A 12,894-nucleotide genomic window follows, 5' to 3' on the forward strand; every position below is an offset into this window, starting at 1 on the left:
TAAAAAAAAAAAATCACACAGAAACCAAGATACAAGTGCCAGTTCACGTGAACTGGAATTCTTTTCCTCCTCATCGACTTTTAACAATAATGCATTAAACCATGCAAATTATCTATTAAATCCATTAATGTAAAAAATTCATACTCTTTCAATTCACAGAAAATAACTTAATTCCATCAATAATAATGGGTAAATAATGTCATATTAGGGTAAAACATAAAATCAAGGAATTACATTTTATTGTGAATTTCAAATTATCCTCCCATCCCTAGGAGTATAGACTGAGTTCAAACTTGCCAAGTCTAAATTCCCAATACAGGAAGCTGAACTTGGCGTACTGGTATGCATTGAGCATCAGTTCTTACTGTAAAGCTGTGAAATGTTTAGGACCAGCTTGATTCAGGTACAGATCTGCATTGAACTCATAACACAGATCAAACAACCGACAGGTTTAAAATATTTCTGACAAAAACTACCTGAATTTAAACATAAATTGTTGAAGTCAGAAAACAGTAATTGTGAGAGTAAGGGATGTGTTCAGACATTTTAGAGGTAGCTGTTCTAACCTGAGGTCAACCCCCAGTCCTGAGTTTGCATGTTCACCCCCCCAACTGCAATTTGCCTGTAGGTGTGAATGTAGGTTTGGTTGTGGCTCTGTGTTGACAGATAGGTCTCTAGTCTGTCTCAGGCCCAACAAAGACAGACAACTGTTTCCACTGGTCAAAGTGTGTCTCTAAAAACAGGACACAGCCGTTAAACCTCCTCTGTCCTTTAAGGTAGCAGAAAAACACAAATAAACTACTGTAACTGTGATTCCATCGGTTTTTCATCTGTTTTCCCAATACACTTGTTCTTGTATTTACAGTAATTGTCAGGGAGGATGAAAGACTCATCTCTCATATTACACTTTCATTATACTGAATTTGGTCACTCACTGATATCGTCAAATGCAACACTAGCTACGATCATCCATACAGTTACTAAAAAGAGAAAATTAATAAAGAGGTCACATATGCAGAGGCGCTCTGTGCCACCAGGCAAGGCAGGCAAATGCTTAGGGCCCCAGGCCAGTAGGTCCCCCCTGAGGGCAGATAAAAGTTAAACTATGTACAGCACTGTCTGTGTGCAAAGTTTCAATGACACTAGCAGTTGCAGATCTCCCTAAGAGGAGCCCGACTGTCACTCCATTGCAAGTAGCACATGATTCAGTGTAAACAAATAGGTCTAATGAAACAAGGAAAACCAGCTGATGAAAATGGAGAAAAAAAAGGAACAGTAGGAAAAACAAGACAGTGGTAAGTGAAGCAGTGGAGATATTAATTAAATATAATAAACTAAACAGCATTAGCTAAATGCTGCTAGTGTAGCTGTAACTTTGGTGAAAAGACAGTTGAATAACAGAACTTCCACTGGTCTCACATTGTTTCTCTTGTTTACTTTGACATTTAACATAAGTTAACTTGTCTTATTAAGTTTGTATGTCAACTTGTTAGCTGATTATTTGCAGCCTGCTAGCTTAGCTAACTCAGACAATACTTTTTCTGTAGTAAACATGAAATCTGTGTCCAACTAAGGCATGAATGCTAATTTATAAAATTTAATTTTATAGTGTACTATAAATCTCTGATGTATTACTGTAAGTTACTGTGCTATGTGCAGTGTGACGTGTTGTGTATTTTAATTGTATTTTCCATATCTTAAACATAGTGGTTTTATGTTACATAACTTGTTGCCTAGGGCCTCAACAGACTCTAGGATCACCACTGCACATAAGATCTTGACTTTCTCACATATTTATCGCAAAAGAATCTGCTATGGCAAGAGCTCTCCCTTCTAGATATTCAGAGATAGAATAAATCAATCACAGCAGATAACTTCTGCAAGTTTGTCCCATCTCAACACAGGATCTTGATCTTGATCACCTCTCTTGTTAAGACCGTTCTCCCTTGATTGCTCAGTTTGATCGGGTGACCAGCTCTTGTAAGAGATGTTTTTTGTAGCCCTTTCGAGATCTGTGCCTTGAATTAATCCTGTTTCTGAGCTCTGCAAGAAGTTCCTTTAACCTCAATCCGGGTTAAAATGACAGCCACCAGTGCTGTTGACCTTCAGAGTTCTGGTGGAAATTGGGCTACTGTTGGTCAAAGACTGAGAGGAGGAAGGCGTGTTTGTAGACAGAGAGAGAAGAGGAAAACTAAGAATGTAGGACTGACAGTAGGGACTTTTAATGTTGGGACTATGACAGGGAAGGATAGAGAGTTGATTGACATGATGCAGAGAAGGAAGGTGGACATACTGTGTGTCCAGGAGACCAGGTGGAAAGGTAGCAAGGCTAGAAGCTTAGGAGCAGGGTTCAAGTTGTTCTACCATGGGTCAGATAGGAAGAGAAATGGAGTAGGAGTTATATTGAAAGAGGATTTTGTGAGGAATGTTCTAGAGGTGAAAAGAGTATCAGACAGGTTGATGAGTCTGAAGCTGGAAGTTGAAGGGGTGATGTTCAATGTTGTGAGTGGTTATGAACCACAGGTAGGATGTGAGTTAGAAGAGAAGGAGAAATTCTGGAGTGAGTTAGATGAAGTGATGCAGAGCATCTCCAGAGGTGAGAGAGTTGTCATTGGTGCAGATTTCAATGGGCATGTAGGTGAAGGGAACAGAGGTGATGAGACTGTGATGGGCAGGTTTGGTCTTCAGGACAGGAACACAGAAGGACAGATGGTGGTTGACTTTGCAAAGAGGATGGAAATGGCTGTAGTGAACACTTTCTTCCAGAAGAGGCAGGAACATAGGGTGACGTACAAGAGCAGAGGTAGAAGCACTCAGGTGGACGACATCTTGTGTAGATGTTGTAATCTGAAAGAGATCAGTGACTGTAAAGTGTTGGTAGGGGAGAGTGTAGCCAGACAACACAGGATGGTGGTGTGTAAAATGATGCTGGTGGTGAGGAAGATGAAGAGGACAAAGACAGAGCAGAGGACGAAGTGGTGGAAGTTGAAAAAGGAAGAATGTTGTGTAGTTGTCAGGGAGGAGCTGAGACAGACTCTGGGTGGTTTGGAGGTGCTTCCAGATGACTGGACCACTACAGCTAATGTGATCAGGGAGACAGGTAGGAGGGTACTCGGTGTGTCATCTGGAAAGAGGAAAGTGAGTAAAAATATTTTTTACAGATAGAAATGCAGATCAATCTTAAACCACCATCACAAATGCCTCTTACAGATTTATGTCTGCATCAGTTAGTGTAATCCAGCTAATCTACCTCAGCATCTTCCTGGAGAAGCTAGCTCCTCTGTCCCATCTGTCTGGAGATGTTCATCAAGCTGGTCGTCATCCTGCTCTGTCAGCACAACCTGTGCCACAAGTGTGCCAGCTACGTTTTCCAGGTGAGGGCTGCACTCAGGATCTGCTATTTTAGCCCTTCATAGTAATATGTACTATGTAAATATAAAAATATATTAACATTTTTATATTTACATAGTAGAATTTTCCCTTGTAACATTTTTTGGTAAAAATCTTTATTTACAATATATCGTGAACAGTGGGACAACAAAAATCAGACATCCATAAAAATTAATTGTACACTGAAATTTATTTAAACATTAGGCTAATTTGAATAGAAATATGTTTTGGTGAACCTCAATTAAGTGTCTCAAATAAAACTCAGAACAACAATTACATACCAAGTATTCAGGTAAAGTAATGAACAACATACAAACTGGCATGGATGAGGACTGTTAACGTGCAGTTAGCTTAGCTTCGTTTGACAAGGTTATTTTACCTTCATGTCTCCGTAGTCCACGCTTCCTTCATCTTTCATCCAGGATTTTGCTGCTTGTCTTTGTCCTCTGAATTTTTGAGAACTGTACAGTGTGCACGTAAAGGGACAAAGTTCCCCCTCTTCGCAATATTTGTTTAGATTCAAAATAATGTGAGAATTTCCGTGCTGGGTTTTGTGGGTGTGTCTGCGAGTTACCACTGTTGTGCGCTGCACTTGTACTGGTAGAGACCAGAAATGTAAGACTTTATGTGTGAACCATCACATTTTGGTATTTCTACATTTGCTCTGTCCTTTGCTTGTGCAAATTATGTTCACCATGAGGATGTCTAAAATATAAAATTAAATATCAATAACCCGGTCCAGATTATTGTAAACCCATGTGACTTTAGAATGAGTAAATGAGGGAAAGGGGGAAAGTCTGCTAATAGTTTGTCTAAAGCTTTCCGTGTTATCTGCTGCTGTATGTGTTTTCACCCATTGCACATGGTCACCAAGAGCCAACTAACCAACTAATATATTTAATATAGTTTTGTTCATTTAATATCGGACAGTTGTATTTATGTCAGTTGTTGGGCTCACTGCACCTTTCATCGTAATTTTAATGGCAATGCATGTTTAATCTGGTCTTAATATGTTTATATGAGGTTTTGGCTTTGTTATCATTTTAACGTTTTTGCAAACAGAAAGTGTAAAGTGCTGCTTTTTTTATTTCTGCTTTTCAAAATAAGTATAAGTCTAAGGATTTAATTTAAATACCTTTTGAACATTTTCAGCACATGGTGAAAATACTGCAGCAAAACTGCTAACTGCCATAATATATCAGCAGACAAATATTTGTCACACACAGACGAAGCAGATAAGTAACATCTCAAATCGCTCTCAGAGGTTGAACAAAGTTGTTATTCGTGTTTATGTTGAAGATGTTCATTCAATGTTTATGCTGATTCTTGCAAAACTCAACATCATCATAAGAGAATGGAGAATGCAGCAACTGAAAAAGCACCAGCTTTGCAGTTTAAATAGCTACAGTTCTATAGCTACAGTATAGACAGTTCTTCCACATCAGGATCTGTCTTTTTATCAGTTATGTGGAACATCTCATACGGAGGGATCAGCACCTCTTGCTGTTTATTTATAAACATATAGATATATATTTCCAACAGCTGAATAATGTTTCAGGAAAGCTCCTTTACTGTTTGTTATTTTTAAGCAGGTCTTTTTGACAAAGTTAAACAGTTTGAGATCATAAGAGCTGGAGGCAAAGGAACCAAATCGCATGTTTTGATTGAGCTCACCAGTGAAGTCCAGATCTGTTCTGCGATAAGTTGTTACACACTTGGTATTATTATTGAGAATTTGAACAGCAGACGTCAGCCAGAAATGTAAAGAATGAAACTGAAAGGAAGTGTCATAAATGCTCCTGTTATTTCTGACATGATCGTTAAACTTCTTATAAAACATTTTAAAAAACATCATCAGATGTTGTATAAACACAAATTGCCTGCATGTGATCTTTAGTCAGGGCCTCTTCCTCTGGATTTCTATGATTTACATTAGCATTTGCACAGTCTGTTCCAGACATCCGCAAATATCCCAGTGTTCTCCTTTTCAAAGTAAGCCTTCTTGACTTTTTCTGTCATTGTTTTGCTACAGCCATTGTACATGTCATCAACAGCCTTTTCAGCCATGTCCAGAAGGACAGTCCGGTCAGCACTTTGTAATGGGCTGCTTAAAGGAACGTAAAAGAAAACCAAAGAAAATAATCCATAAGTGTCTAAAACAGGTCTAAGTGGAGAATTTACTGAGTGAGGACCGAACTGCAGTTGTCATACACAGTTCACTGATCAGGCCAAAACCTCTCCCTGATGTCCAAATTAGGACTAAGGCTGACACTTGGACGACAGTCTTAGTGAAAAACATTAAGTTAGTAACGTGGGAACAGTAGAGATATGCATGTTGCATTTTGTAGTGGCCATTAGTGAAAAACAAAGTCAAACTTTAATCAAAGGGGCACTAGTGGTAATGGAACTATTAGTGTACACAGGTAAAAGAGCCCAATGTCCATTTTCACATTGACTTTTATATGGTTTATTCATCCAAAAGACAACAAGCAAGTCATAGTTCCCACTGCCTCTGTTGCTCTGCTACAAACCCACAATAGTCTGGATGAACAACTGAAAGAAAGATATGAAAAATATCTAGTCATCAATCACTCGAAAAATACTAATAATTAAAAGACACAGACCGATGTGTCTGATCAGTGAGTTAAAGCAGTGGAACAGTTGGTGATGTTCAGAGGAATCAGTGTAAAGCTGCTTCAGTATGAACATTTGTGATAATTAGTGGATTTTCTCCTGGTCCACTTACCCTCATGGAGTCTACAGGCAGCTTCCAGCAACATGTTGCTGATCATCACTGCAGACACACACACACACACACACACACACACACTACAAGTCAACAACTGCACTCTCACTGATATACTGCATGTTATTAATTCACATTTTATGTATCATGAATAGAGAGTTTTATTCAATCTTGGGACAAACTTTCTTTGACTTTCACCATGCTGTTCAGTGAGACTTCCTGTTTGAACAAAATAGACACCAGATAAACATGGTGTTAGAGAGTGAACCTCAATAAGTTGGGAGAAAACTCTTACCTTTAGGTTATGGGTATTAAGTCTAAGCCAAAACTGTATCAAGCTGCTACTTTCTGTAACTGCCTTCAAGTTTCTTTGACTCTCTCTGCTGCAAAGTGAAAGTGAAACAAATCTGTCTGTCTACAGTGACAATCCTAGAGTCTGATGGGGCCCTAGACAAAAATGTAGAGGGTCAAATTTCTTTGCATCTGGATTTCATAACTTATCAACAAGCATAGTTGACACTTAGCTTAGTTAGACACAGCTTTTTATCAGTTTACTACAGAAAAAGTATTGTCTTAGTTACCGGATTATTTGCAACCTGCTAGCTTCACTAACATGCTGAATTCTGGTGTCCTGACTCTGACTCTGACATAAGGCTGCTCTTCTCACTTAGTTAGCTAATTTAACTCATGTTAAATGTCAAAGTAAACAAAAGAAACAATGTGATACCAGTGGAAGTTCTGTTATTCAACTGTCTCTTCACCACAATTACAGCAACACTAGCAGCATTTTCTTAGTGCTATTTAGTTTATTATATTTAATCATTATTATCTGCTCCACTTAGCACCATCTTGCTTTTTTTATTTTTATTTACTGATGAGATACAGTTAAGAACAGTAATTGTCACTGCACATTAGACATTTTTCAGTTAGCTTTCTCTGTAAAACAATAAAAAGCAAAGCTCAACTAGAAACAACTCACAGTTTTTAAGCCACTGTGTTCAGCAGCTTCATCAAATACAAACAAACCTACTTCCCAAAACAGAACATAGAGACTTAGATTATAAAAACAGAATTTCAGAAAACCTGCACAGCTTCACTACAGGATACATGTCAGATATGCTAACGAAAGAGGGTACAGGTGAAGTCCGCTCTCCGTTGGCACTGCTGCGGGTCACACAGGCATCTGCAGCTGTGAGTACTTGTCCTGCCCCTCCTTCTCCTCCAGGTAAGGCTCTGCATCATCAGCAACCAACTGCAGGACAGAGGTCAGAGGTCACAATCTGACTTCAGTAAAGCAGATACGTATACTTGCTTTTTCACAGCAAAAGAAAGATGACTGTAAAACTAACAAAGATTGTATCAGTCCTATCTAACCACACATTTTCTACTGAGTGAATTGGTTTTAGCCATGTTAGCCACAGTCCGCCTGCTAACTGATGTACAGTCAGGATAACGTGTGACTCACACTCTGCAACTCTCTCCAGGTGAAGAGGCGTTGCGGCAGCAACATCCTCACAGGTTTGGTCAGCAGCAGCATGAAGGGGAAAGCCAGTGCCGCCGCAGTCGCCATGACGACCCACAAGAGAGACAGACATGTCAGCTGCATGAGTGTATAAAGATGCATCCTTAATGTCCGCACTTGTGAATGAGGGGAAAGACAGGTGGGTTGAAACCAGGTAAACGAAACTGGGCTGCTGGTCTGCTAATTGTTTCCCTCTTTGTTGTTTAAGACCCACAAGTGAGGTCCAGGTCTTAAATAATGTCCGGAAAACAAAGACATGATTCATTTTAAATAACAGATTTTTTCATCTTTATCCTTGGAAAAACATTAAGTCTTTGATGGTCAATTCAAAGTTTGTTTAGACTTAGTAAAGTCACCAGATTCATGACTCAAGCCTGGCTCAAGTCCATACAAAGCAACTCTACACCTTTGATAGAGATTGACTTATCTGTCCCAGGACATCACACCCATGTAGAGGAAGATCCCTAACAGCACTGCCAGAGGTCGTTGTACTGATTGTAGCAGAATTAGCAACAGGAAGTCTCAGACTGTCACCCTCTGCTCCTTCACCTCCTGGATGCAGGGCTTTTCTCCAGCGGTGACAGCTTTACTTATGACAGTGAGGGCGTTGGTGTGAGTGACCGAGTGAACAGTAGCAGCTGATAGCCAAGGCAAACCAAAGACAGCTGAGAGTCCTGAGATCCAGGTGAAAACCAGTCCCCTTCACCATCTCTCCACCTTATCAGTCTGACAGATGGACAGACTAAAATTACTGATCGATACAATTATAAAGACTTTGAATTTATATTGAAACTATTGGTTATTTTCCTGTCTAACCTGCGTGTAAGTGTCATCCACATTGTAGTCTACCAGCACCATAATGAGGATAGCAATGGGGACCCCAAAGTCTCCAATGATCTTCCGGACCTGAAACACACCAAATAGTTTACATACTTGTAGTTAATGATATCGAAATGCATATTTATGTGTATATATGTATTTATGTGTATACTTTGCAGTTGTATGAGTCTATATCTTTCCAATATATACTATGCCAATGTTGTATTTACCAGTACCCATCTGTAACAGTGTCTTTTCCTGTTTTTGTGTGTCACTTCATGGGTACATACCATACTGTGTTTTTGTTTTGTTTTTACTTTTATATACTTCTGAATGTTTTTCTCTATACTTCTAGAAACACTGATACCTGTACTGTCCTGTACTGACCCTTCCAGGGAAGAATGAGCTGTTCTTGAACTTGTGCAGGTAGAACGCGATGAAATACGTTCCTGCCATGAGGACAAATGACAGCAGGGCTGTGTTGGGTTCTCCAACAACCTTTCCAGAACCCTCTGCAGCTGCAGTGCAGTTGCAAAGAGATGGAGATTCTGTTTTGTTTCCATGGTAACAATTCTGATGAGGATGTTCCTGAAAAATCTAAAATGTATCAACACAAAGAAGAAAGAGCTTCTGATTTGGTAAATTGGTGACTCAGTCTTTTTTCCTCCTCACAATCTTTACTTCATCTACCAAACAACCCTAAAACTGCTGTTCTCTGTCCTCACCTTAATCAGTTTGGCAAAGGTCTAATAGATGAAAATTAGCGAGATTAGGAAGGAGTACATCTCCTGAGTGAAGCGGGAAACAAAGCGAACCAGGATGTTTCCCTCAAAGGCCACGGTGAGGAGAACAATGAGCACCAGCCAGAAACGAGAAACCGATCCACAGCCATCCTGTCAGATACTCGATGTCATGTCTTTACGAAACTACACAGAGACACAAACCAGGTGGGTTTCAGAAGACATTTAAACCTAGGGTGGATTGTTGACTATTCCTGAGCAATTAGAACTGGTCCAGTGAAGGTCAATAATGTGTAAGCAAATGTAGATGGGACTAGATAAAAGTGAAGATGATCAGCTCCACTTTAGCTTGAGTTCTAAAAGCTGGGAAAACAATAAAAACACAAAAGGGTACCTGCGCCATCAATATGATACCACCAAAGGATGTAAAACAGTGGCACAATTTGGTGCCTTGGGAAGCATCATTTTCTGACTCTGTCGGATGAGAATGTGTTGGATTTTTTCCTTTACTATGTAAAGTGCCTTGAGATTTGTTGTAAATTGGTGACATCTAAATTAATGTTAAATTCAATTTAATTGAAATGAATGATATATCATGTTTTTCAAATCAATTCAATTCAACTTTATTTATATAGCGCCAATTCACAGCAAAGTCATCTCAGGGCACTTTACAGAATAAAGTCAAGATTATAAAGATATATAAAGAGAACCCAACAATCCCCCCTGGAGCAAGCCATAGGCAACAGTGGAGAGGAAAAACTCCCTTTAACGGAAGAAAGAGAGAAAAGAACAGAGCAACAAAAAACAACAACAAAACATCGGGCAGGTGGGTAGGACCAGTAGCTGCACGCTGAAAAACACACAGCTTCAAAGCCGGGGACACCTGCAGAAAGGGACAGAGAGAGGGGGACAGAGAAGGACAAAGACAACTACAGGAGTAAACACACAGAGTTAATGATATACATGGTATATGATATGATATAGATGGTGACAATTGCGGGGGGAGAAGAGAGGAGAGAGGGTCAAGAGGAGGAAAGGAGCTCAGTGCATTGGGGGGTGAGTCCCCCAGCAGTCTAAGCCTATGGCAGCATAACTATAACTAACTATATGCTTTATTAAAGAGGAAGGTATTAAGCCGAGACTTAAAAGTAGAGAGGGTGTCTGCTTCCTGAATCTGAACTGGGAGCTGGTTCCACAGGAGAGGAGCTTGATAGCTAAAGGCTCTACCTCCCATTCTACTTTTGGAAATTCTGGGAACCACAAGTAGGCCTGTATTCTGAGAGCGAAGTGGTCTACTGGGATGATATGTTGATATGAGATCTTCTATATATGACGGAGCCTGACCATTCAGAGCTTTATATGTAAGAAGCAGGGTTTTAAATTCTATTCTAGATTTAATGGGAAGCCAATGGAGAGAAGCTAGTGAAGGTGAAATATGATCTCTCTTGCTAGTTCCAGTCAGCACTCTTGCTGCAGCATTTTGGATTAATTGCAGGCTCTTTAGTTACTGGGGCATCCTGAAAGTAGGGAATTACAGTAGTCCAACCTAGAAGTAACAAATGCATGGACCAGTTGTTCAGCATCACTTTGAGACAGTATGCTCCTAATTTTGGCAATGTTCTGTAGGTGGAAGAAGACTGTTCTAGAGATTTGTTTTATATGTGAGTTAAAGGACAGATCCTGATCAAAAATAACTCCAAGGTTCATTGCAGTAGTACTGGAGGCCAGACTTATGCCATCTAGATTAACAATATGGTTGGACATCATATTTCTCAGGTTTTTGGGCCTAAATACTATGACTTCAGTTTTGTCTGAGTTTAGAAGTAAAAAATTGTGGGACATCCAGGCCTTTATGTCTTGTAGGCTTGAAGCTTTATTAACTGATTATTTTCATCTGGTTCCATAGATAAATATAGCTGGGTATCATCAGGATAGCAGTGTAATGTGCAACTACAGATTAGGAGGTAAAAGGCTCCATTTTACATTACAGACAACATTTGTTGTAGTTATGCTTTTTTCATTGGAAAGGAAGACCTACATGGAGTTTAGACAATAATAATAATAATAATAATAATAATAATAATAATAATAATAATAATAATAATAATAAAGCAATATTATTTTGCACTGCAATGGATTTCAGACAAAACTAGAGAATAATAATATCCCTATAACAAAGTAAATCTGTCTTGTAAAAGTGTTTTTCTGACCTACATTACTAATGTAGCCTAATTACTGACCTTTAATAATAGATAGTCTCGTCTGTACCTTCCTATGCACTTAAATCTAAAACAAAATAAAAACTTCCTTTCTGCTCTTTCTTGCATCTCGTGAAATGCGAACACTTTTCTGATAGGACTTTGCTTTGATGTTTTCTCCTTGTCTTTTTTCTGCCTTGTACTTCACTTGTAAGTTGCTTTGGATAAAAATGTCTGCTAAATGACTAAATGGAAATGTGGATGCTAACAGCAGTTGGGAATGGACATACATGTATTTAGGTTCTTTGACAAAACCCAAACCAAAAGGATTTGGAGCATTTTGTCAGTGTTCAGCCCTTGAGCTTTGGCTGAGCTGCCCTGACAAAGGTGGTTGTGCGAATATCAGGTTAATGTGGGACAGTTGAGGCCTGTGTTGAAGTAGCTCAGCACCAAGGACAGTGCTTTTCATAAGGATTTCTTAAAGACGTACCAGGGACAGCAGAAAACCATAGCAGAAACTCATTACAACATATTCCCTGGTTTTAACTTGATAAGTCCTGTTCATCCTGTATCTTGTAAAACCAGAATTGATAGCTCATATTTAAAAATACTTACAATATTTTGAACACTACATAGTTTCATAGCACTTATCACATATGCACTACTGTCACGACCCAGCTCAGACATCATGGGAACAGAAAGGAATAAACACAGTTGTAGTTGGAAGATCAAAAGAATTATGTTTGTTTACATAGCCTGCAACAAAATATGTTTAAGTGATTGAACATTTCATATATTAATCAGTAGTGTCATTTTGTGGATGTGTGAAGAGGCAGTGTTGTCCAGCACAAAAACAGACAAAGAAAACAAACAAAACATGTGGTGCAGGGAGGGGGAAGAGCCAACAAGAAGTGAGATAGAGCAGGAATGGGGACGGCTGATCTTATACAGTATGTCTTCTGGATGAACTGACAAGGTTGCACCCAGTTGCATTAATAGACTCTGCCCGCCAGAACAAAAGGAAGACAAAAACACAGAGCCGAGGTAAGATAAGACCTACAGGTCATAGCAGAGCCAGAGGATGTACTAATACTAGTGGACACATTCCTTAATAAAAACGTGGTTCCTGTTCTTGCTGAGTTTCTCCCAAATGCAAGATGAATCATAAGCAATTATATAGCTACTGCATAATATGTAATAGGTACCACTTAACTACAAAATACGCTCACTGTTGGTGTATTTCAGACTCCCTGCTCGTCCTGTGCAGGCACACCATTGTTAATAGATACAAAGTGAGTTCGTGGGCTGTAACCTAAAACATCACTATTGAAATGTGATGATAGTATGACACACCAGGACTCCTGCAATTTAGTTTTTATACATCAAGGACCATCATGGAAATTTGTCCTGGACTTTGTTGTGTACTTGACATGTTGCAGATGTGTGGGATGTGGATCCCTCTCTCATGTTGTGTCACAT

At 39.2% G+C, this 12,894-nt stretch overlaps 1 protein-coding gene and 1 pseudogene across 1 annotated transcript; both read right to left on the reverse strand.

Moving 5' to 3' along the window:
* Positions 1–4,962: 4,962 nt before the first annotated feature.
* Positions 4,963–6,170, reverse strand: LOC137138026 (T-cell ecto-ADP-ribosyltransferase 2-like; the record flags this gene model as incomplete). Its single annotated transcript, XM_067524931.1, has 4 exons — positions 6,137–6,170; positions 5,898–5,943; positions 5,350–5,497; positions 4,963–5,218 (listed from the first exon to the last, which is right to left on the reverse strand). Coding segments are annotated over exons 1-4 (484 nt in total), but the record flags the coding sequence as incomplete, so codon positions are not given.
* A 1,137-nt stretch (positions 6,171–7,307) lies between these two features.
* Positions 7,308–12,691, reverse strand: LOC137138027 (anion exchange protein 2-like; annotated as a pseudogene).
* Between the last annotated feature and the right edge of the window lie 203 nt (positions 12,692–12,894).

This window comes from Channa argus, chromosome 12, assembly GCF_033026475.1.
Source record: "Channa argus isolate prfri chromosome 12, Channa argus male v1.0, whole genome shotgun sequence".
NCBI lineage: Eukaryota > Metazoa > Chordata > Actinopteri > Anabantiformes > Channidae > Channa > Channa argus.